Below are 26,413 nucleotides of genomic sequence, written 5' to 3' on the forward strand. Positions count from 1 at the left end.
TTTACAGAATTTTACAGCATTATCTTTGGACACTATGATTATAATAACAAGAATTTGTAACTTTGGTTCTATATTCAATAGCTCTATCATGGCTTCTCCTTTTTGATTTTTTATTCTGATTCCCTTTTTAATGACATTTTATAAACGTACTTCATTTTTAAAAAGGGGTCATGTGTGCTATATTTCCTGAGCTATTACACCCAGGAGACTATCTATCTTTAATCTTAATGCTTGAAGTATGGTTGGGGTAATTATTAATATTTTATTTCTGTTCCATATTTCTATATTTTCCCTCAGAATCATTGCTTATCATTATATTGATGCCTTGGTCTCCCTCTCAATCATCTTCTAATTGCTTTCCTATTTTTGTTCTTTTTTATTTCACTTTATGCGATTTCCTCATGTCTGTGTTCTATGTTTCTAAATGTGTTTTCACTTGTTTTGTTGCTTTCAAGGTAGCTTCTCTCTCTGATAATGGTTTTATTTTTTCCTTCCCTTTTTTCCCTGTGTTCTGCCTACTTAATATTCCTTTCTTCCTTTGTCTTTTTTTTTTTTTACTGTCTCTTCAGTTTTTCTGTTTTCTTTTGTGTCTATTTTTTACATGTTTGTAATACCTAGTGAGGTCGTGGTGTTTCTATCTTCTATGTGGCATGCTTTGAGGTTTTTCTGGGATAAACTGCTCTTCTGGTAGAACTCCATTATCTGCATTTTGCTTACATTTTTTCCCTTCATTTTGTATGCTGGAACCTCCCTGGTTATGAAATGGAGGCAATTCTGTCTGGACCAGCTATTGCTGAACCCTGAGGGGTTGGTAGCAGAAGTGAGGTGGGCTCGCCCTTCATGTTTCAGTTTGGACTGGCCATCTTAGGATCTCCCTCACTAAATCCTCTGTGTCCTCTATCCTGTTTGCCCATCTCCTTTTAGCTTTTGGTACTCAGGAAGTCTGTATGGCTCACAGAGACCCTCCTGAAATGTAGGTTCCCTGAGATTAAGAGGTGTCCACACTGCTCCCCCTCCGGCCCTCACCCAGGCTTAGCTACATCAAAGAAGACTACTCTTTCCTTTGCTCCATTTTTCCTAACATTTTACAGTATTAGAAGACTGGGTTCTCATGGGACATTCCTCTGACCCTCCCAAGGCTTGCCTTGGCTTCTACACCTCATTCTGCTATTAGAAAAGTGGTCTGAGCTCTTTCCAGAGTTCTGACATTTAACTGTCAGGAAATCTGCTGCCTGCCATAAGATCAAGGAGATGGATACAAGCTGACTCTTCATCATCTCTCATCTTGGTCCAATAGAGCAGACATTCTTCACAATTTATAGTTGTGACTCTTCGTTTGCTTTTAGTGGTTTGTAAGGAAGGTATGCGATTAAAAATGTCTGTAGCAGCATCTCTAATTAGAAGAACTGTCTACCTATGAAGCTGACATCGAGTTTCATCTTCCCTTGAATTTTCTTCAAGGAATCAACCACAACCTCATATCTCTTTTTTTATGGCCCTTTCATGGTGCTTACTATTTATCTTTGCAAAATATCTCAGATTATATCCTAAATCAGTCCTTAATTTTCCATATGTATAAAAATTAGAACTTAATCTCCATGAATGAAGGGACCACATCAGTCTGACTTACCTATTTTTCCCCCACTACCTAGCATAGTGTCTAAAAGATAATAGGTGTTCAAGAAGAATTTTGAATGAAACGACGAATTAACTCATAAATGTAGTGTAAGTGACTTCCAAACAAGACTATATTTTTTTGAGGGCAACTAATGCATATCAAGATAAATAACTTTGAAAAATGTTTAAAAGGACTATAAAATAATATATATAATGTATATGGCAAAGCACAGAGTAAACATGCCCTTAATGCCTTCAGAATGGAATTGAACTAAAGAATTAATTATGATTTAATTTAATTAATATAAGAAAATAAATCAAATTAAATATAGACATACATTTGGATGATTACTTATATAGATTACACATTTCTAAACGTTAGGGTAAAATTTAAAAGTAGACATCAAAAAGTCGAATAAATGACAAGACAAAGGCAAGATAACTGTGTTAGAGGTAAAATGGAGGAGGAAAGACAATTGTGTGGCTAATAACGTTTGCAAAGTAGTTTTTGTTTGCTTTTTTAGTTTGTTTCTGCAAAAGAAAAATGAGTTTTAGCGTGTTTAAAGAATATTACTAAAGGAAGTTTTAATGATGCCTTATAATGCCAATGTTGCATTTATGCATGATTCAAAATATGATTTTGAGCTTCAGAATGGAAAGGTTTAGTTTTCAGTGGTTTAAATATTTAGTTTTCTTACAGTTCCGGCAGACATTCTGAGAGCAATTTAAAAGCATGACATTAAAACAGTTTTGAAAAAAATTTTTTTTCTATTTAGTAAGGCACATTTGGTATTTCAAGATTTGAAGGGCAAATAACTTCAGATTTCCAAGTTTAGTTTTTTATAGTGCAACCATATGCAAAACTCAGTCTTTGTGTGTAATAGGATAAAATTTTGGCAAATGCCTAAAGTTATTTTAACATATTAAGGAAAAATAAAGACAATAGTAAATCACCAGTAAACTCAACAAACTACGCTAATGGCTTAAAGCCCTATGAAGTTCAAAATTTAAACTCTAAATATTATAGTAATCTATGCTAACCTGTCATTATAATCTTAGAACCTAGAAAACAGGATAATTCTGGTTTTACATTTACAAAAATACTATAAATCATAAATATCAAACATTTCAGTAAACGGAATGGAATTTTAACCCAGTTCCTATGCAAATTCATGGTAGTAGAACATATGTAATATTTAAGCAAAAAGAATGACATATTTCCTTTACCTTGTAATATGGTATATTTAAATAGAAATGAGAGGCTCTGTTTGAATAGTGACATAAATGGTCAATAAGCGTTTTATCATAAATATTTTTCATTAGTAATATTTCTACATAAATATATAACTTGATAATCATCATTGACTTCCTAATTACTAAAATCTGCAAAAAGTTCAAGGATTCCCTTCTTTGTTATATATTAAATTAAATCTTAAAAACAATGATTTAGTGCTTCCCTGGTGGCGCAGTGGTTAAGAATCTGCCTGCCAATGCAGGGGGCACGGGTTCGAGCCCTGGTCCAGGAAGATCCCACATGCCGCAGAGCAACTAAGCCTGTGCGCCACAACTACTGAAGCCTGCGCACCTAGAGCCCGTGCTCCGCGACAAGAGAAACCACCGTAATGAGAAGCCTGCGCACTGCAGTGAAGAGTAGCCTCCACCTGCCACAACTAGAGAAAGCCCACGCGCAGCAACAAAGACCCAATGCAGCCAAAAATAAATAAAATAAAAGAGGAAGGAAGGAAGGAAGGAAGGAAGGAAGGAAGGAAGACATAAAATGCATGGTATTAAAAAAATTTTAAAAAAACAAAAAACAATGATTTAAGGGTAATTGCCCTAAAAATGATTCTTTTAAATCTTTTAAAAATGATTCTTTTAATGCTTCTTTTAATGAAAGCTGCTATTTCATATAAAGCTTTAGTTCGGATCAATAGATGCTTAAAGAATATCTAAGGTACATATATGGGTAGAGTTTCAGAAGATATTTACCAGTGACTATGCATCAGAAGGGAAGATAAATGTTAATACATTACAAGTATGGCTTAATTAACAATTTAATGCACACGTAGTTTGTCATAACTGGACCTGTCAGGGAGGGCAAATTTCCCCCTCTACCCCAGTCTTGTGGCTGGACTAATAATAAAACTGACACAAGACTGATTAACAGGAGAAAAAAAACCAAATTTTAATTTGTGCTCATGGAGCACTCATAGAAATAGGACCTAAGAAGTGGCCAAAGCAGGCAGCCACTGTACTTTTTGGACAAAGAAATGATAAATTTGTAAGAAATTGACAAGACAAAGAAACTTAGGTTTTGGCTGTTTAATTGGTGAAAAATCTAAACAGAGTTTGGGCTTGGGGTAATGCATTAAAGAAGTAACAAGGTTTGTTTTCACAGGCTTCTTAGCCTCAAATTCCCTGTCTCTGGCAATAGGGTATCCCTTCTATCTCCAGATTCAGGGAGGGTACCTTTCACATGAGAGATTTATTTCATGCTTTCAGGAGGACAGAGGAGGGTCAGAGTTTCCTTCATCAGCTGCTTCTCAAGCAGCTTCAATTCAAAATAATCAAGATGCCACTGTGGCATAGTTTGGGGAAGCCACCCTAAACCCCAGCACACCTATGATGGAAATTAAAGTAGATGTGAGATATAACTTGTATTGGAGAAATTTCAAAGGTAGGGAAAACAATTACATAATTTATAATTTAAGATTTTAAGCTTGTGGTTAAAGACAAATTTTCATGTTTTCAATTGTGTTAAGATTTTCTCTATGAGTTTAACATGAGCATAGGGTTAACTCAGTTCTCTGCAGTGAAATGAATGTGGGAATTTCTAATTTAATTGTGACCATTCCAACACATTTCCATTTACTTTTGAAAACTGATTTGTATTCATAAAACATCATATATCTCTTCATGTGATTCCTGGAATTATTCTCAGACCCTAACTTCTTTTTTTATTTTTTTAACATCTTTATTGGAGTATAATTGCTTTACAGTGGTGTGTTAGTTGCTGCTGTATAACAAAGTGTATCAGCTATACGTATACATATATCTCCATATCCCCTCCCTCTTGCATCTCCCTCCCACCCTCCCTATCCCACCCCTCTAGGTGGTCACAAAGCACCGAGGTGATCTCCCTGTGCTATGTGGCTGCTTCCCACTAGCTATCTAGTTTACATTTGGTAGTGTATATATGTCCATGCCATTCTCTGTCATTTTGTCCCAGCTTACCCTTCCCCTTCCCCGTGTCCTCAAGTCCATTACTACGTCTGCGTCAGACCCTAACTTCTTAATGACTCCTGCCTTTCTTGTGCATAGCTGCTATTCTTATTGCTCCTTTATGCTGACATAGTTGAATAAAAATTATCATGGTGATAGGACTGGTTCTCTGGGCCTTAAGTAAATATTGAAAAAGGCCACACAGCACAAAAGGAAGGACATGCTAAAAACTTACAAGTGGTACAAAGACAGATATGAGGACACATGGAATTCTAGGATGTAACTAGCTAGAATGGTCTAATATTTTTGAACAGTAATACAATTATTTGTGGTAACAAAGGATTTGCCAAGATAGCAAAATGTTGTATGAAAGCCATATATTTAGTCAAAATATTTTTTAGCATTATAAAGTTAGAAATATGGAAAAAATGGAGAAAGAAAAGTTTATGATATAACTATTCCCATTCAATATTCTTGTCTTAGAAGAAATCCTTCATTTAATGGAAGGTGAAAAAAACTACTGATCGTTTTAATTAAATAAAATTAATGCTGATTCAACTGCTATTTATGTTGTATATGCATATTCAAATAACTTTTCATTACTGTGCCCTATTTTTACCATTCATTTCAGGTATAGAAAGCCTAACATTTCAACAGACGAATTTTCATTCAAACACAATGATATTTTTAGCAATATCCATGGAGTCTACATGATGAGAAAAACTTGTGGTAATATTATATTGAGGTGAGTTTTTCCTTTTAAAACTTTGTTTTCTTTTTTTGGCTCTTTTGGTTTTTCACTATCTAAATTATTTTTGAATAAAGACCAAAGCAGACCTGCTTCATGCTAAATTTCAAACTATACTGAACTGAGTAATTGTGTGTATGTGTATACAATTAATATATTAATATGATTTATTATATTAATACTATGTATACTTTTTTTATCAGATAGAAAATATGTCTGAGTTTTGAGAGAATCTGGTAGACAGTATTAATTTTGTTTCTAGAACTTTAACTTGTCTAATAATTAGCTACTTATGAAGACTTGGAAAGACAATACACTTAGCGGCAGAGAGCATAGATGGAGACAGAGCTGCTGTGTTTTTACCCTGGCTCTAACACATACTACCTGATATGACCTTCAGTCAATTAGTAAAATTCTGTCTCATTGTTCTGATCTATAATAGAAGTTCATATGCAATGGATTATTATAAGGATTAGGTAAATTAATACCTGTAAAGTGTTGTTACTGGAACATTCTAAGTGCTGAATACTTATTAGTTATTATTAAATCTCCACTGTCAGTTTTCCTGGCTCCCTGACCATACAATCTGGCTTGCAGAAGTATCTCATATAGGTAGTGGATTTAAAAAAAATTAAACTTCAGTGCCTTTTGGCTGTCTATATATTCTCTCTTGCACCAATTCCCATCATTCCCTATTGTCTTATTATGGTCTATTGCACATACCAGTGTAAACGTATCAGTATTCGCAACCTGTCCCCCAAGGCATTTAAGGTCAGAACCTTTTGATAAGGAGGTATATGTAACTGTTCTTGGGGACTTCCCTGCAAGTCCAGCAGTTAAGACTCTGTGCTTCCAACGCAGGGGGCGTGGGTTCGATCCCTGGTCAGGGAACTAAGATCCCACATGCCGTGTGGCCAAAAAAAAAAAAAAGGTATATGTATCTGTTCTTAACTGTCTTCACTGGTTTATAAGAGATTCTTTGTACCTTACTGTCATCAAATCACTGGATCTGTTCTGCCTAGTGGAGCTGAATTATGTTTTCTATCAATCTGGTCTAATGAAACTTGAACTCAGAATACTCCAAAGACCGATATTTTTGAATTGTGAACTCAAGAATCTCCATGAATATTATTTGTTTTCTCTCAAAGTGTACATCAAATTGTAGGATAGGATTATCAACAGTATGGTCTAGTAATATAGTGACTGGCATCCTCTTAACTTCCTGAACATGGATATGAAAAGCAAGTCACTGCAGGGGGAAGGCACTTCTTGACCATTGCACTCTACATTGGTGATGTAGTAGTGTCTTACTCTAGATAGTGTCATTCTAGTGCACCTTGTGTATGGAAATGTCTTGCTTCTAAATTCAGATTAAAGTTCTCATAGTGGCAAACCCTTTCCTTTGAGAAGGAGATGCCTGTTTTTCAAAGGAAAAGTATTAATTGGTCTACAGTAAAAGTAAGCTTTAAAAAGTTTGTATTTGAATATTATCTACTAAATCAGAAAATGAAGATAATGAACAAATTGTAACCTATGAAATTATGTGAAAAACAAATTTGGGTTAGAAAGCAGTTAATATTAACATTAAGCATACAATACATGTATATCATGAAAATACTAAAATAATAATGGTTTAAAAACAGAGTCCAGAATAATATCCAGCCATTAAAAACGACACTGCAGCTGTTTCTGCTTCCTGATATTACAGGATCGTGCTATTTGGATCAATCTTTTAGCCCAAAACAAGAAAAATGCTAGATAAAAAATAAACACAAAATATACTAACAAACCTAGTCCTAAAAATCACTAAAGTGCTGCAAATATAGTGGGGAACTTTAAGAATAAATTCTTGGGCTAAGACTGAATGTAGAGTGCTAAGCAGAATTTCACAGTAACTCTATTTTCATTGAGATTTTTTTTAAAATAATAATACTGCACACTTGGGCTTCAGATTAATAGCCTTCATTTATGAGGGAGGGCAGAAATTTAGTTTTATGGTCTGTGAGAGGTGAGAAGTCTTATTGAGACACCTTCCCCACCTCAAGCTGGGATCTCAAAGGCCACATATTCAGAGCAATGAAGCACTTTAGAGATGGTATCTGTGCTGAGTAGAATAGAGAAGAAAAATGAAAAGGAAAAAAATCATAAAAGTTGTTTTTATAGATGGGTCTTTGTGTACATTTACGCCCTGGATACCATAGTCTGGATGGAGCAAGGAACCTCAAGTTGGGAGCTACATTTGAGATGTTTCCAATCATAAGTGCCCACAGGTGACAGACAGATGCAAACACAAGCCTCTTTGGAAGAGGGAATAGCATCATAGGAATCTGAAAACACACAATTTTTTTTCAGGGATAATGACTACCACACACTCATAGATAACTAGGCACACAAGGAAATAAGGCAATTGATTTAAGACCTGTACAAACAACAGACAGCAGCAGAGCCACGGAGACCCCAGATAATATAATGAATATAAAAATCTTTGAAGACTACATTTACTGTTTTTAAAAATACATAACTTTGAAAGTATCTTCAAATAACACAAAATAGATATAGACATAGGCTCAAAAACGAACTCAGTCAAACTTTCAGACATAAAAATATTCAATAATAAAAATTAAAAATTTGATAGGTATTTTAGTAATAGCCTAGGTGCAGTGTCTTAGTTCCTTCAGGCTGATATAACAAAAATACCATAAACCAGGTGACTTAAAAGCAACAAACATTCATTTCTCACAATTCTAGAGGCTAGGAAGTCTAAGACCAAGGTAATGGCAGATTCATTTTCTGGTGAAGGGTCACTTCTTGGTTCACATGGTAGAGGGGACAAGCTAGCTCTCTGGGGTCTCTTTTATAAAGGCACTGATCCCAATCATGAGGGTGTCACCCTCAAGCATACAGCAAAAGAGAAAATTAGTAAACTATTCTATCAAACAGAAGAGATTATTCAGAATTCAGCACAGAGAGACAAAGGGAAAATGCCAAAAGGAGGATAAGAGACATGCGAAGTTGTAACATGTTTCATTGGAGTTCAACAGGGAGGGAAAAAAATAAGATAGAAATAACATTTGAATAGATAAAAGTGATAAATTTTTAGAATTTATGAAAGACAATACTTCATGAAACCAAGGGACTTAATGAATTTTCAGTGAGATAAATACGAAGAAAGCCACATCTAGATATATCATAGTGAAAGTAGAGGAAACCAAAGACAAAGAAAAATCTTAAAAATAGAGGAAAAAGAGGAATAAGATGATAGAGAATCATTATTTTCAATGTAATTAAAGAATTACATACCCAGCAAAAATAACTTTCAAGTATGAGAGGAAAACAGACATGTTCAGATAAAGAAACAAAAAATTGAGTTTTTTCAAAGAACTCAAACAAAAAATTGAGTTTTTCACTCAAAAAATTGAGTTTTCAACATCTCTAAAGGTACTAAGTAATTTCCTTTAGACAGAAAAAAGTAACCCCAGATGAAAGGTGTGAGATGTAAGAAGAAATGATGATCAAAAAAGTAGTAAGTATGTGGGTAAATGTAAAAGACCATGTACTATATAAAAAAGAAATAGTAATGTCTACTGAGGTTAAATAATAGCATTAGAATTAAAGTGGTAGACAGGATTAACAGGTAAGTCAGGAGGGGGTCTAAATGGAGTTCAAATGATCTAACTACTTTATTACATAAGGAAGAAAAATGAAGGTTTTGATGCATTTTAGATTTTGATAAGTTAAGTATCAATATTATAATTTCTAAAGCAATCACAAAATTAGAAGCCAACATTTAACTTTCAAACTTGCAAAGGGAAAAAATGGGATAATAAAAGGTATTAATTCAATCCAAAAGATGGCCAAAAAGGGAACAAATATATATATATATATATATATATATATATATATATATATAGGCAGATAGATAGGAATATATATGGGAAGTGTGAGACAAATAGGAAGCACAAAATAGAATGGTAAATTTAAACTCTCAAATATATGAAATTATATTAAAGGAACTAAAGGGATCAAGTTCTTCAGCTAAAAGACAAAAATCATTAAGACAGGAAAAATCTCCACATCCAACTATATGCAACTTACAAGACACATATAGAAAATCTAAGAAAACAGAAAGGTTGATACTTAAAGAATGGAAAAAAGGTATATTTTAAAAATATAAGCAAAAGAGTCTGATTAAGCTAAACAGACTTTACAGCAAAAACTGTTTTTAGAGATAGAAAGTCAGTTTACATTGATAAAATATTTAGTTCACCTAGAAGAGATAATAATATATATTTTTATGTACATTATAACATAGGTTGTGAAACTATGCAGAAAAGCTAAGAGCTGGTAACCTTACAAGTCAGGATAATGATTATTGTGAGGGAGAGGGTATGATTAGAAAGAGGCTATAGGAATGCTGGTGATGTTCTATGTTTTAATCTGAGCAGTATTCACACATGTTAACATATAACTATTAGTGAAAATAGTATATGTTCAGGTTTTACACTTTTTTTGCACATATGGAAATAGTTGAGTTATTGAATTAAGCAGGCTGCATAATAGTATATATATAGTCATCTCATTTTGTTTCATATATTGACATATTTATCTCTCTATAGATATAGTCAAAGAATAAACATGAAATTTTTATCAACAATTATCTCTGGATGACGGTTTTAGATTTTGTTTATCTTTCAATGTTTTCCTAAAAATGCATTGTTTTTGTAATAATGGAAACAAATGAATTAGAAAAAAACAAAAACAAAAACCTACTACCCAGGAATAGAAAACAGGATTTCTAGCAAGAAGAGAGTTAGTAGAAGGATGTGTGTCAACCTCAAAACTGGAAAATGAATAGCTTTGTGGAAAGTGAGACATAGATAGTCAATGAGAAGGAAATACTTGGAAAGTGGCAATGCTGAAAAGGACTTCGGGGGGAGTGTGGACAGCAAATTAGGTAGAAGCTTGCAGTAACATGTGCCAAGAACAAGCACCAATGCTATTTTCAGCTGCAAAAGCACAGGCACTATGGCACAAAACAAGGACAGGCAGACTCTTTTTATATATATTTGGAAAATCTGACTGTAAGGCAACAATTTTATATCAAACTACTTTTAGCTTAAACTAGGTACAAGGAAGAAAATAGCCACCATGACCTAAAAATGATTATGGTGATATGGAATTTTCCAATGAGATAACTTCTCATTCTTGCTTTGTAGAAGGCATAGCCTCTATTAATGCCAGCCCTAAGTTTTACCAAGGGTGATGGTAAAAACATGTGTGTTTAAAACTTTTTCTGTAGGATCTTTCTCAAAAACGGCCTATCGTAATAGCCATGAAAAGTACAAAAACAAGTCCGCATAGGAAGCTTGCATGCCCTCAAGACTTCAGCTTACTGGAGAAAGCAAAGTCCTGACACAAGAATGGCTTCTAAAAAGAGATACACTGCCCATTGTCCAAGAGACATTGTGAACTTAAGATGTCCAAAATGGCAGGCAGAACATAACTGCAGATGTCCAGATGTCAACTGGTAATCAAATTCAGGTAGGCAAGGCAGACTGCTCCTTAGGTCCATGGGTGACCAGGAGTTGGGTTGGTAGAGAGTAGGATTCAACCATAGAGAAGGTTGGTTGGCTAGCGTTAAGCAGAGAATTAAGGTAGGCGGATGGACCTGAGGGCAGAATGTCAGATTCAACAAGATACTGGGATGCTGTATATCTTGCAAGAGACTGAAAGGCTTGGCAGGACATATAGAAATCCTTCAAATGGTATAAATAAAAAAACCTTAATTGAAAGACTACTTACAGAGATATGAGCAGACCCAATGGGAAAAACAACAACAACAAGGGATGTTGAGGTACCCAGAGACTATCAAGAGCAGGAAGCTGTTACCACTTTTAAGTCTAACAGAATAAAGGGAGGAAATAGTATGATCAGCATCCAGTAAGAGCTATAGATACAGAGGAGTGGCTGCCTGTCAGAGACTGGAGTTACTGCCAGAGAAATACTGCCAATGCAGGGAGGCAGGGAGCAGGGAAGAAAGACCTTGACCTCTTTCTCCTTCTGTCCAACTATCTCCTGGTGATGCCTCTTGGTGGCCAAATCCAACCCAAAGCCAGAGGAAAAGGGAGCCTGGGTGATGCGTCCATAGGCATCAGCCTTCCAGAGCAAAGATCAGGGAAGAGAAAGGTAGAGAAGAAAATCTGTTGGTGATGATGGCGAGTGCAAACAGAGAGTTACAGGCACAAGTGCTTTTCAAGGAACCCAAGGTGAAGGTCAATTATGCATAGTGGGCTAATATGGCAGAATGGTCAGTCCAAAAATAATTTAAAAATACTTCCTAATTGTGCTAGGCCCACTACTAGCTGCTAAGGATACAAAAACAGTAAGTTGATCCTTTCTAATGAAAGCTCTGCAGCCTAACATGGAAGTAAATATAGGCATGTAAACAAGGATAAGCAGAAAGGAAAATCAGTCGTTCTTGGGTTTAGAAGTCATTACAAATTTTCATAGAGCAAGAGGCATTTAAGCTTTGAAAATCAGAACAAAACAGAGATAGAAAGGAATCTCTAGGAAAAGGAATATCATGAGACATGAAACAGCCTTGTATATTTGGCCATATAGCAGTTTGGTTTTGGTCTGAGCAAAGAATGTGAAGGAAATTGGAATTAGAGGCTGCATAGAGATGAGGCCCACAGGCCTCCTTTGACAGACATGTCTCCCTTGGCCAGACTGCTATAGACACACAGCAGTGCTGACCTGAGTGAGTAGATGGTGTGTTGATAACCTTGTTTGGATAGGGTGGGGAACACAGGAACTCACATAACCTGCTACTGCTTTAGGGTTCTCATCTTTCAGCATAAGGTTAAGAAGAATGAGCAGAAAGGGCAAAGGGATAAACAGACTGGAATAAATAATAAACCCAAAAGAAAGATCACAGGGGGAAGAGAAAGGAGGAACCACAAACACCTGGAAATCATAGAAAGATGGTCCCTCTCTGAGGATTAAACTCATCAATAAATAATCAAAGGAGAAAGAATGTCTCCTAGTCCCAACAGAAACACTCTTTACTTAGTTTACTACATAGCGATATTGAGTCATCTTAGAGAGAAAGCTTATCAATGGTGGTGGCCAACATAGAATGAATGGTGAGGCCTAGCAATGTGAGCATCTGTATTGGGTACACAGAACTTCCCGAGGGAGAATGACACTGAATCTGGGAGGCACGGGTGGGCATTTTGGCATCATTCTTTGTGGGAAACAAGGAAATCCATCAGACATCACTGTGGGGTTTTTTGTTTGTTTTAAATTTATTTATTTTATTTATTTTTGGCTGCATCGGGTCTTCATTGCTGTGTGCAGGTGTTCTCTAGTTGCGGTGAGTGCGGGCTGCTCTTCGTTGTGGTGCGTGGGCTTCTCATTACAGTGGCTTCTCTTGTTGCAGAGCACCGGGCTCTAGGTGTGCGGGCTCAGTAGTTGCATCACATGGGCTCTGTAGTTGTGGCGCACAGGCTTAGTTGCTTCCGCAGCATGTGGGATCTTCCCGGACCAGGGCTTGAACCCGTGTCCCTTGCATTGGCAGGTGGATTCTTAACCACAGTGCCACCAGGGAAGTCCTAAAAAGTTTGACTTGACAGGACTTGGTGGTCTCTGTGAGACGGGAGGGGGCACCCATCACAGGCACCACCAGCACTTCCCGCCCTGCCCCACCGGTCTGCCTGCCTGTGTCAGGGATCACGTGCTGCCTCATGGTGTTTTAATTTATGCTCATCACATAGCCCTCCGAGTCTTTTTTATATACCTTGAGAAAGGGAAGCCTAGCTAGTGTAAACCACTCTTTGAAAAGGTTACCAGAACAGAGATTCTGGCTAACATATCACCCTTGTTAACCTAGTTAACGGGATTCTTTCACTGAGAATCCAGTTTTGTCACTGTGTTTTTATAGTACAGTTTTTTGACCTGTAAGACAGCCATTCTAACCCTAGAATACAGTAAAATTACAATTAATTCTACCCTTTGGAGCCTCTTGGCAGTCTTACTTAGTTCTCATGACAGAGATACAACCTCACTGCCTCCATCCTTTTGGATTTTCTTTATCATAAAAATAGGTTAACTTGTCTGCAAGAGAGAAAGTTAAGGTCTTAAGTAGACATCCTGCCTTTAGAAATACTTCAACAAAAAGACTACAGGCTGTCTGTGGATATAACAGTTGATCAAAGCACAGCCACCCAGACTGTAAGATACACTTAGTTCACCTCAAGTTTAGTTTCTACCTTACATTTTATTATGAAAGAGGCACTACAGGATGGTAGAGGACGGGCAGTTTTCAAACACTTTTTTTTTTTTTAATTCACAGGAATTTTTCCTCAAGCTAAATATCTATGGAGACTTGTCACGTAAAAATATCAGAACAAAGCTTCTGTTCGGAAGCAGGAAGGAGTAGCCAGGACTTCTGGGGCCTTAATTCTTTCTGAGGGCCACTGCACCCCCAGCACATCCCGAGGACTCCCCAGGGCCGAGTTTGAGAACTGCTAACAGAGCCAAGGAACCTGGGAGGAAAAATCAAGTAATACAGGTTCTGACCTTGGCTCCTCTCCAGGCTTGAGAATAGTTCTCATGAACTATTTTCATGAACTAAATATTTCCTCATTTTATGGAAACAGCTGCCCTACTTTCCTCTGGGCAAATAGGAAGCCATTTGCATGATCAAATGGCAATGGGATACTTTTAAGGTACATGATGCACCAAACAAAAGATACAACATTTTGGGCTTCCCTGGTGGCGCAGTGGTTGGGAGTCTGCCTACCGATGCAGGGGACACGGGTTCGTGCCCCGGTCCGGGAAGATCCCACATGCCGTGGAGCGGCTGGGCCCGTGAGCCATGGCTGCTGAGCCTGCGCGTCCGGAGCCTGTGCTCCGCAACGGGAGAGGCCACGGCAGTGAGAGGCCCGCGTACCACACAAAAAAATAATAATTAAAAGATACAACATTTAGACTATACTCTCATGTTTGGAAATTCAAAATCTCCTCATTACATAAACACTTTCAATGGCTTTGTTTAAAAGCCATGGTTCTAAAATGTTTCAAAGAACATGTACAATTTCAAACACAGATTTTTATCCATTTCTAAAAAAATCTCCTTCATGTCTGCTGTGAGCTAGTGAAATTACAAGTCATTCATTCAAGAAATAATTATTGAGCACTTCTTATTCGCAAAACATTGTACCAACACAGTAAACTATATTATAAAGTTGCCCTGACCCTTGACTTTGACAGAGGAAAGGAAGAGGAAGGTGACTGAATTATAGAGTGAATCTAGCAACTTGCTGTTAATTATTATGAGTCCTTATTATATGCATCACAGTTTCACCCCAAAATCTACAAATTAGGTGCCTTTCACTGGTTTCTCTTTGTGTGTGTGTGTGTGTGTGTGTGTGTGTGCGCGCGCGCGCGATTCTGATTGGTTTTCATTCATGAAATGAGCCATCTAATCTGTTTCTCCCCAAATCCACCACTTTTTTTTTTTTTTGCTAAAGTGTAGTTTAACCTACTCTTATATCCAGTCCTTTCTGATAAAATTATCTCCTTTTACTTCATTATTTGGTTTATATCATTGACTATTATGGTTATACTCTATGTTTTTTATTATCTCAAAACTATTAGCAAATATTCTTAACTAATACTTTGCTGATTTATATTAAGTATGATATTTAGTTTAGGATGTTCCACTTAAAATTCAAACAATCACTGGAAATATCACTGGCCAGGACATATTCTTATTCCATTTAGGCCAAGTCAGTGTGAGAAGCAGTAGGAAAAGTAGCAGCATCTTCTTTATATTAAATTCGAACTCAGGTTATAACTTCTCTAAGGGTATAGAGTGATATCTATAAGCCAAGGCTTGCATAACAGAGTTTTGCCTTGGTCTGGATGAAGGCATTGCTCTCTCATTACAAAGAAAATCAGTCATGATGACACACAGATATTTGATACATTCACAAAGCACCGTGTTCCAGGAAGGCAGGTGAAAATCAGTGTACAAGGATTCTTCAATTCTTGGAAGCCCAAGGCTGGCCTCTAGGACCCTCAAACCAATGCAGGATTACTCTCATTTTTCTCTGCTCCTTTTCAATGACTGGGTATGAAAATACTGGCTTGGAAATGAATTGAATCTTGGAAATAAGTCTCTAGTTTGTAAATGATCTTTATCTGGCTGAGACTTTGCTTTTCCTCAGAAAAGCAGTGACATAGCCTTAATTCATTTTCACCCTTCAAGTTTCAGGAGTTTGAATTGCAGTTTTTACCTTGATGCAGCACTGCAGAAAATCCTCATCTGGTTGGCAACTGCAGCTCTTCTGCATCAGGAATATTTTTTTCTTGAACATTCTCCTATGACCGTCAAGTCAACTTCAATTAATGAGGATAGTTAGGGTTGCCTGTGATAGATGCATACTTGAGGAAGGCTTAGATGTCCACACTGGAGAAGTGGTAGAAGCTGACATAGGAACAGTTCTACCATATACCGGATAAACTGATGTCTCTCTCCTTTCCCTGTCTGCTTAAATATTCGAGCCTAATTCACTATCTGATTTAAGAGGTAAAAAAGCAAGGGCATAACCTATCAGAAGGCATAAGGCTTAAAAGGACAAACTTTCCATTTTAAAGGTCTAAACTAGCACTTCATCTACCCTTGAGATAAACACAATCACCAAAATGGGCCCATATGCTTTTCACCCTGAGTAAAAGTTTGTTATATAAATATTCTTCCTCATTCCTAAACTCCAGCTACCATGGGAGGAAGCTCGGTAGCAGTAAAAAGTGCAACAGATGGAGGTGGATTCCAAAGAAAATAAGAATCTTAAGGAGTGAGGATATAATTATTAGTAATGTTGGACAGTGCTTCACAATAAAAGTACATATTATTCAATGCTACCTCAAATGCTTGGCATAAAATTCAGCTTCTTGCTTGTTATGCCAAGATCTGTTCCCTTCCCACCTCCTTCAAAAGGTCTACAAACACCAGTTAGTGAGACAGCATCTTAACTTGTTAAAAAACTTCTGTTCCAGGAGGTCCATTGCACAGCTACAAAGAGAACCGAGGTCAACAGAAAGAAATGAAAACTGAAGAATAACATACAAAAAATAAGGACATTAAAAACAGCCAAAAGTGAAGGCTTCTCTTGCAAAAGTCAACATTTGTAAAATGCATGCTATGGGCACTTTGGACTAGACACTTGAAGAGATGACAAGTAGACCCAGTTCCAGCTCCCAACGAGCCAAAAATCTAGATAACATATAGCCTAAATGTCACATGAATGATTCACTGATTAAGGAGTAAAGGTGGAAAAGATGTTAAGGACCAATCAGTCCTACTTCCTCATCTTATGAAAGAGAAAACATGGGAGGCCCAAGGAGAAGTCACCTGAATGGACAGGGACTTGACTGGACTCCAGGTCTTCTGACTCCAAGCCTCTAAACAGAGAGATATTTTCACATCATTGACCAACATTTTCCCAAAGGAGATGATTATTTATCACCAAGAGCAGGGTGGCTGCAACTGACATGGCTAAAAAATAGCTCCAATAAGAGAGCTTCTAGCAATACGGTTATTTGGGGCAGGCTTTTGATAGGTTTAATGACCCCGAGTAAAACAGGTCCTGTGGCAAAACTAACTTATTGAGAAACATTTCAAAACCCTTAATATAATCATTAAAAAAATTTTAGCCAACCATCAAACCTTAGAGGGCTCATTATGTGCCAAACACTGTGCTGGTCGAAGTCAAGGAAAATAAAAGTGCCCAAGAAGTAATACCTTATGGCCCTGGCAATACCTTCCCCTTCGTAAATCCAGATTCTGCCTCCAGCAGAACCAAGAGGAGCAGCTACCCATGCTTCTTACGAGTTCTCCCAGTTGCCTCCCTATTAACAAATCCTAACCTATCACCGTGTCTCCTTAAGACATTAGTCCAAAGAAGTTTCTAGACAGTGTGTTTTCTAAATATTTTGATTGTCGCCCGCATTAGGCAATATATCTTACATCATGTCTATTATACACATGTATATTAAACTGAAACAAAAGTACGATGCAATAACACTTCACTATGTGCAACACCTTTTGATATTTCCTATCCGTTTCTACTCTCTTTTCTTCCCCATAAGTGAAATATAAACATGGATCATGATGCGCTAAATTAAATGACTCTCTAATAGACTATAACCCATTTGAGAAACTCTAACAGACCATTCATTCATTAATTCCACATATATTTGTTGAGTGCCAACCCGAGGCCAGTACTGTTTGAAGTATTTGGAAAACAGCGGTGAATGGAAAAATAAAAATTTACATCCTTTGGGGGCTTATGTTCTATGGCGGGGAAAACAAGTCAAAAAGTAAAGTATACTGTATATTAGATAATGATGAGTTCTAAGGAGAAAACCTAATCAGAGAGGGAGAAAGAGAGTACTGGTGAAGCACTTGTGGTTTTTGATACAGTGGCCAGGAAAGTCCCCACTGAGAAGGTGACATTTGTATAAAGACCTGCAGGAGGTAAGGAAACATCTGAGGAAGAGCCTTCCAGGTATACAGGAGAGACAGGTTGAACCTGAGGTCAGAAGGTTAGCAGATGCCAGATTTGTTGGGCCTTGGAGATCATGGAATATCTATGTCTGTTAAACTGGGTCCTTTGAACATCTAATGTCTTTAATCTAACATTTGTCTTCCATCCCCAAATGATCAAATCATAGCCATTGTCATCAGTAATAATCTCGTCTCAAAACCTTTATAGCAAGCATCTCTGGAATCCACCTCTATCTTTGCAGCTCACTCACATTACGACTGTGTGGTGATTGCACTTCCCAAAGGTGACCACAACAGTAGCTCCCACTCTACATGCTCTTCTGCAATGTGACTCTGCCACTCTTTCAGTTCTCTGCCACTGTCTTAAGAGGTGGAGTCCCATTGCCCTCCTCTGGGATCTGGGCTGGCCTTAGTGACTGGTACTCAGGTGGTAAAATAGGGCTGATGTGATGCTATGGGACTTCTATGTCTAAGCCAGCCCTGAACTTTTGTCCTTCTCTTGTGCAAAACGTTTTCTTGGAGCCCTGAACCACCATACAAGAAGTCTGACTACCCCAGGAACACCATGCTGGAGAGGCCAAATTTAGATGCTATGTTCAACAGTCCCAGCTGAGATTCTCCTTCAGAAGTCCCAGACTTGGTACCAGCCATGTGAGCGAAGAAGCCATGTTGAAAACGGTTGTTCTAGACCCAACTATGCCAGACCTCAGATATTCAAGTCACCCCCAGCTGAGGCTCTAGAAATTCTAGAGGTGGGAGGAACTCACCTTACTGTGCCATTTCCAAAATACCGACCCACAGAATCCACAAGCATAATCTAATGGTTGTTGTTTTACACTACCCAGTTTTGTGGTGTTTATTACACAGAAACAGAGAACCAGAACAGACTCCAACCTAAGACAATTCTCTGACCCCACAAAGAATATAATATTTGGACCTTATCAGTGTTTTACCACACCGATGAGGCAAAACAAACCCTTGTTACCTTCATTGTTTGGCTTAGTTTATGTGGAAGAGACAGTTGATGCTCATAAAATGATCCATTTGCTCTCCTATATTTTCTATCCTCCCTCACAGGTAGCTTATGGCCACATGTCTCGTTCTGGCCAAGAGCATGCGATGAGAAGTAACTGAATCACTTTGGGTACAAGGTAGTTATAAGTAGTGTGATTTCTCTAATTACTCCCTCATTTGTGTACATGCCGGGGAGCACAAACTCTGAGGAGGCAACATGTTGTAAGACAGAGGCATCCTAAATCCCTGAATCTCTGTTGGAAAAGAGTTTCCAAAGAGAGCTTCCCGACCCACACCAAACTGTGATATGAACAAGAAGTTAATCTTTGTTCTCTTAAACTAAATGGATTTAAGGCATTATTTGTTACTGCAACATGGTCTAGCTGATCCTAACTATTACAACGTTCATGATCTGTCATTACAGTCACTCTTTTGCATACATTATAAACCCTCATTTTTTTTTTTCTGGGAATTTCTTTCCAATTAAATTCATCTCAATGCCTACTCAACTCCTCCCCCAAGCAGCTGTATATGGCTGGAGGGGGGACCAACTCAGCAACCACGCTAACTGATTTCTTTTTTTTAATTCATGCATGTAAACGTCAAGGAGACCCTTGTGCTTCCTAGTTATTCACCTGAATTTTCTTCTTTATTCTCCAATTTTCTGAAGTGACTCTTTAAGAATCCCTTCACTTTCCTCAAATTAACACCTCCTTCCCCAAATTTATTCTCAGCTGATGACTTGCTTCCTATTTTACTGACAAAGTTGAAGCCATAGAAGAGAATTTCCACGTGGTTCCAGCCCCATGTGTACCAATCTATCTGGATCTGTCCATATTTTCTGCCTTCCCTTTTCTTAACTGTAGGTGAGAGCCGTCTAGGCTCTTATATAAAGCCAATGATTCTAGCTGTGCTCTGAATCCCATGCTATCTCTCTCTCCTGCTCAATGACATTGCTTCTGCAATCTCTTCTCTCTGCTTTACTATGAAGCTTTCTCTACTGCACATCATCCCCAACTGCATAAATCATTATTTCCCTTTAGTGCAAAAATTCCTTGGAAGAATTAGCTTTACTCACTGTCTTCACTTCCTATGCTCCAAGCTCTACTGAACCTCTTTAAATTACCTCAGCTCTCCTCTAAAGCAGCTCTTGCCAAAGTCATTCATGACCTTCAAATTCCTAAATCAAACAACCAATTCTCAGTTCTCACCGGACACAATTTCTTAGCAGCTATTGAACAATTGATCTCTTGCTCCTTCATGAAACACCTTCTTGACTTGGCTGCTGGGACACTATTCTCTCCTGGTTCTGCTATCTCACTTGATAGCCTAATCCTTCTTAGTGTCATTTTCTGAATCATTTTCATCTGCCCAATCGTAAGCGTTGGAATACTCCTGGGCTCAGATTTTAGACAACTTCTATTTTCCATCAATATTTATCTTTCCAGTTGATCTTATCAGATTCCATGGCTTTCATTATTAGATATGTCATGATGAATCCAAAATTTGTATTTTCAGCTCCAACTTAATAGATTTTACTTCTGAACCTGATCTGTATACTGTCTTATATCACCAATTCCACATTTTCCCACTTGGATACTTAATAGGCACCTAACTGAGCACAGGGAAAACAAAACTCTTGTATTTCCCCCACAACTTATTCCTCCCACCACCTCCCTATGACAGTAAATGGCAACTGCTTTCGATACGTTATTCAGTCCTCAAAGCTCAGGGTCATCTGTGACTCCTCTTTCTCTTACATATCATATCCACTCCTTCAGCAAATCCTGTGAATTCTATTTTCCAGTATGTATCCTGAGTCTAATCCCTTTTTACTTCTGCCACTGCTCCCATGCTATTTCAAGCCACCATTATAACCCATGAAGATTTTGCAATAACCTCTCACCTATGTATGAATTATAACCTATAACCATTCTTGCTCCATTGAGACTCATTTCCATAAAACGTAAGTCAGATCACACTCTCATCTCAAAATGCTTCAGATAGCTCACCATCTTAAGTATTAAGTTCTCTGTGCCCTATGTGACCTGGCTCTATGCTACCTTGCATAATACTCAGACAGGTGCCCACTCTGCTCCAGCCACACTCCCTTTCTTGCTCTTCCTTAACTTCACCAAGTAAGGTCCATCTCAAGGCTTTTGCATGGATAGTTCTCTTTGTCAAAGACTCTTTTCTCAGTTAGTGCATGGCTCCTTCTTCAGTTTATTTAGCTCTGTTTCAAATTCACTTGTTTAGAAAGGCTTTTCTCTGACCACCTATGCTCTTTATCTCTTATCCTGTTTTACGATTATACTTTATATCACTTATCAATAATATAACACAGTTTGTATTTATTTGTTTATTGTCCGACACTTTCCCTTAGCAGGCTTAGAATGTAAGATCCACGTGGGCAACAACTTGATCAGTTCTGTTCAATACTTTTTACTCCAGAACATGGTAGGTGCTCAATAAATATTTGAATAAACTAATAAGTAAATGAATATGGGGCTCAGTTTTTGGATGATGAATGAGAAGGTCTCCTATCTGGAAACCCTGGGTTCACCTGAAAAAAACAAGTGATCTGCACATGTCCAGTGGCATCAAGCTGACTAAAGTAAGACTCCTGGCATATAAAACAAACTCAGGATGGACAGCAAAAATAATAGTGAACCAAGACTCCTAATGTCCCTGGCAACTATCCACAGAAGATCAGCAAGATACAGCAGGATCCAGCTTGGCATCAGTGTGTGATATTAGCCCACATTTCTCCTTCCAGAAAGAGGAAACACATCCACATAAAGCAAATGAGGTGAAAGAAAGGCTGACAATGAGTTATAAATTAAAATAGTGGCATTCTCGTTGGTTTATGCTTGTATAGAGAAAGGACATTAAGCTGGAGCTAAAAGGGGTCATTTTAAGCATTTTTAAAGAAATTATTATAAGTCTGGATTTCTCTCTCTGAAATCTTTTCTAGAGAGAATACACATGCTTATAATTATCTTCTTTTCTAAGCCTAAATATTGAACATACAATTCAACAAACATACATTTACTTATAGGGACACCAGCCAAAATATAAAAATTGGTACAGGCTTTAAAAATGAAGGCTATGGAAGTACAGAATACATGCCTCTGAAACGACATTGGGGGTATTAACTGGATGAATGGTCAGAAAAAAGAACAAGCAGATGCAGTATTAAAGAAAGATAGTTGGTCAAAAATAGAATGGTTGAAGAGCAGAACACCTAAGCAACATACCCAGCTTCAGGAATAAGTTCTAATGAGGATGAATGGCTTGAATCTTGGAGCATAGTGAAGTGAATATTCACTACCTTAAAGAAATCTTTGTACGAAGATAGGAATAGAAATAGAGGTTTATAAAAAGAGTTGGGTTTCTTTTCCTTATACCTAACTAACACTGGATTATGCAGTTTTGACACAATGTAAACTAATTCATCAAAGGACTACTTTTAAACAATGCTGTGTGTACCACCAGAAGGTATGTATCTGCCAAACTCAGCTCTCAGTCTCTCAATCTCTCTCTCTCTCTCTCTCTCACACACACACACACACACACACACACACACACGGAGTCAGTAAAGGAGAATGGAGGTTAGAAGTTTGAAGATAATACAAACCTTCAAGGTTTTTACAAAAGAATGATCAAATTCTAACTTCAGTTGAAGAATGAAACAAATAATGTAGGAACTTCAAAATTTAAGACTGAAGAGTCCAAATCCTTCATTTAATAGATGAAAAACTGGGGTTTCCCTGGTGGTGCAGTGGTTAAGAATCCGCCTGCCAATGCAGGGGACATGGGTTCGATCCCTGGCCGGGGAAGATCCCACATGCTGCAGAGCAACTAAGCCTGTGTGCCACAACTACTGAGCCTGAGCCCTAGAGCCACAACTACTGAGTCTGTGTACTGCAACTACTGAAGCCCACGTGCCTAGAGCCCGTGCTCTGCAACAAGAGAAGCCATGACAATGAGAAGCCCGCACACCACAACGAAGAGTAGCTCCCGCTCGCCGCAACTAGAGAAAGCCCGTGCACAAGCGACGAAGACTCAACACAGCCAAAAATAAAAACAAATAAATACATTTTAAAAAAATAGATGAAGAACTGGGACAAAGGGACTATACCTAACTTTCCCAACAAAACATACAAAGTTAGTGGAAAAGCTGGGATGGAAACCCAGATACCCTAGCTCTGTGGCATATCCCTTTTATTTCACTAGTTCTCCATCTTGGTATCTTTACCGTTATGATCATTTTACAAACAAAACAAAACACAACAAAACCAACTCCCCCTTGATGGAGCAAATATCTTAAATAAGTATATATTTATAGGTCTACTGTTGTTATGTTTTCAGAACATAGCAGGAAAGTTCTTCTAAGAATATTTTAAGAACTTGAATTGCAGGAATACTGAAAAGTAACAATTTGCCAGGCTTCTGAAGTCTGCACCGACCCTGTCCAGGGCTGATTTGTGATTATAGAGATGACTGAGAGAGGAGAAAATGTGAAAAGTGTGTGTTTTAGGGTTTGGACTTTACCTCACTGTGGCTTTCAGTGTTCTTATTATTTCTTTAAGGAATGAAAATACCACTGATTTTGTATCTGAGCCTAGAATACAATTCAGCAGCACTGGAGACAATTTTTCTCCCTATTTGTATGAAATATAATTCTATACATTATAGAATTTTCCTGATAAATCTTTCCACTACCTAATTAGATTGCCACCAGTTTTAGAAAAAGCCCTCTTGGCTCTAAGGTGCCTAATTTGTCCATCTTGAATGATCCATGTTTCACTTGTGAATCATGCTGCATGATTCATATGAATCTTATATTATTAAGTCAAAAGACTGAGCCCACAAAACATAACAAGTATAAGTGGTTCAAATCTAGACCTATCCTTGTCACTGGTGGAAAAAAAATTTCATATATTTCTTTAGGAAATAGAAAAACTTTGTTAACAAGATGAACATACATTTAAACATGATATGCAGAATGCAAGAAAGACTTTCAATTTCTTGAAGCCAAGGGCTGTTTCTTATTCATCACTGAATCCACTGCACTTAACACACCAGCTTAACGACTAAAACTCGATGATACTTATTGAGTGTCTACCCTGTCATATTACCTTTAGGTATATTCTATTATGTTCAGAAAACAATTCTTTGACTTATTTTTTATCCTCATTATTATTATCCAATCATTATCCTCATTTATTTTTTAAGTGATAATAAGCATAGCTGCTTTATTATTATTATTATCATTGTTATTATTATTTAGTTTTAAGTAGAAATATTGCTGTACCAGAGAGGTCAAATTGTAACTGGCTTTTCATTTATCCTCATTTTATACAAGAGGAAACTGAGACTTACCGAGATGAGCTAACAGGGCCACAGTGAAGATGGGTTTCCAGATAAATCCACTTTGCAACGTTGTTCTCGAAAATGTTTGTTTAGTTCAAAATGAAAAGGGCCCAGATCACCTGGAACACTTTAACCGCATGCCTACATCTTTTTTACTTAATAATAAAGCTATAATTTAGGGCTGATATTAACCTGGGGAGGGAAAAGCAATTATTTTACAGCTGAAGACTCTCCTGTGCGTGTCAGTTCACCATCTAGAGGCCATTTTCACAGTTTACCCTTTGCTGCATGTATGGAATTGTACCACATCTGACAGAACTCTTCAGTGGCACCACAAATAATCACCGTCATCATCTCTATTCTGGTAAGTTCCATCAATCTTGTTCATGAACCATCACTCACTTTTCTTCCCAGACTTGATCTTCTCTTTTGCAAGAAACACACACATGTGCACACGCGTGCATGGACACACTCACACACACACACTTACATACCATTTTCTAGACCGTTTATGTATGTCTGGGAAAAATGTACAAGTAAGGATAATCTTGACTGAAGATATTCATGAATTGTTTTCAACAGACACCAAAAAAGTTAGAGGCCACATCTTTAAGTGGCTGCCAAAAATTTTTAAATAGAGGTGAGGAAATGGAGTATATTCTCTGAAAAAAGCCTTGAAATGAATTCATAAACAAAGTCTAATGAAGAAGGTCTTTGAAATTAGAACCTATCGGTGGCTCTCAGAATTTTCATCCCGTGATATCCACTCTTCATCACCATCAGTTTGAGGAAGCAACACTAATATGAACTGCAAAAATCTGTGTGAAACAGGTTTTGGACCTCCTTAACTTCGTACCCCATGATCTTTAACCTATAATTTTTGAAGACGCTGAGTAGAAGTTTACAATAGTTTGTACTTTAAAAACACTGGACAGCATTAAAGTCCCTGGCACAAATAAGGTGCCTTGGTCAGCCTAAAATTTACTGAAAAAGGCCTAATCAGGTAACACAGACACCACCCCAGGTAAAATTTCACAACATCACACAGACATACCAATGCAAAATTAAAACAGATTTCCACCTGAGAATTCAAGAAACGTACTACCTTGCCCCAAACCGGTAAGAAGCCGATTACCACAAGGATGGATAGTTACCCATGGCAAAGAACGGGATTCCCAGCAGGGTGGAGTTGTACTTTCCGTCGGTGATGAAGAAGATCCCAGCTGCGGTGATGACGGAGATGCACACGGTGAGCACCCCCAGGAGGCCCAGGAAGGGCTTGCCGCGCAAGCAGTCCTTCATGGAGCTGGAGAGGGTGGCCGTGGTCAGGATCAGCACAAGGCTCACGAGGACCTGGCTTCTGGCCAGGATGCTGGTCTTATGAAAGTCTCTCGAGAGGCTAAAGGATGCTAAGGAGTATAGCTGGAGGTCCTGGTGCTCCTCCTGGAGCTTCCTCATAAGCTTACAGAACTCATTCTCCCACTTCTCCCCTATGAGGTCTTGGGTGGCAGAGCCATAGGTCTGGAGGTAGTAGGTGATTTGAATGGCTCTGGCTGACTTGACCCGCTGGTCCTTGCTGTTTGGCACTTCCACTACCCCGCCCAGTTGGTGTCCAATAAAACTGTTCCTCCCATCCTTGAAAACAGAAAAAGGGGAGGCCGAAGTTACCAGAGGGATGCGCATTCCAGAGAACAGAGTCTTACTCTAAGTGAAGGGGCACAAAAGGCAGAGGTAGACTCCAGCGACTGTGGAACTGATGTGGGTGGAGTGGCATGTTAGGATTTTATACTCAACCCTTTGGAGCTCCATGGGATACCATGCAAAATGATCGGAATTAAAAAGGATGCAAAGAGTGTTGTGAA

At 37.9% G+C, this 26,413-nt stretch overlaps 1 protein-coding gene across 3 annotated transcripts in view; it reads right to left on the reverse strand.

The window, feature by feature from the left end:
• Positions 1-26,413, reverse strand: part of PTCHD4 (patched domain containing 4) — a gene marked incomplete at both ends in the record, with an annotated part of 153,711 nt that overhangs the window by 77,592 nt on the left and 49,706 nt on the right. For all 3 annotated transcript variants that reach the window (XM_081246237.1, XM_081246238.1, XM_081246236.1), the window contains one exon: positions 25,706-26,186. In XM_081246237.1, coding sequence (XP_081102363.1) covers positions 25,706-26,186 — 481 coding nt within the window. The remainder of the gene's footprint in view (positions 1-25,705; positions 26,187-26,413) is intronic.

This window comes from Mesoplodon bidens, assembly GCF_964165515.1.
Source record: "Mesoplodon bidens genome assembly, chromosome: 10".
Taxonomy (NCBI): Eukaryota; Metazoa; Chordata; class Mammalia; order Artiodactyla; family Ziphiidae; genus Mesoplodon; species Mesoplodon bidens.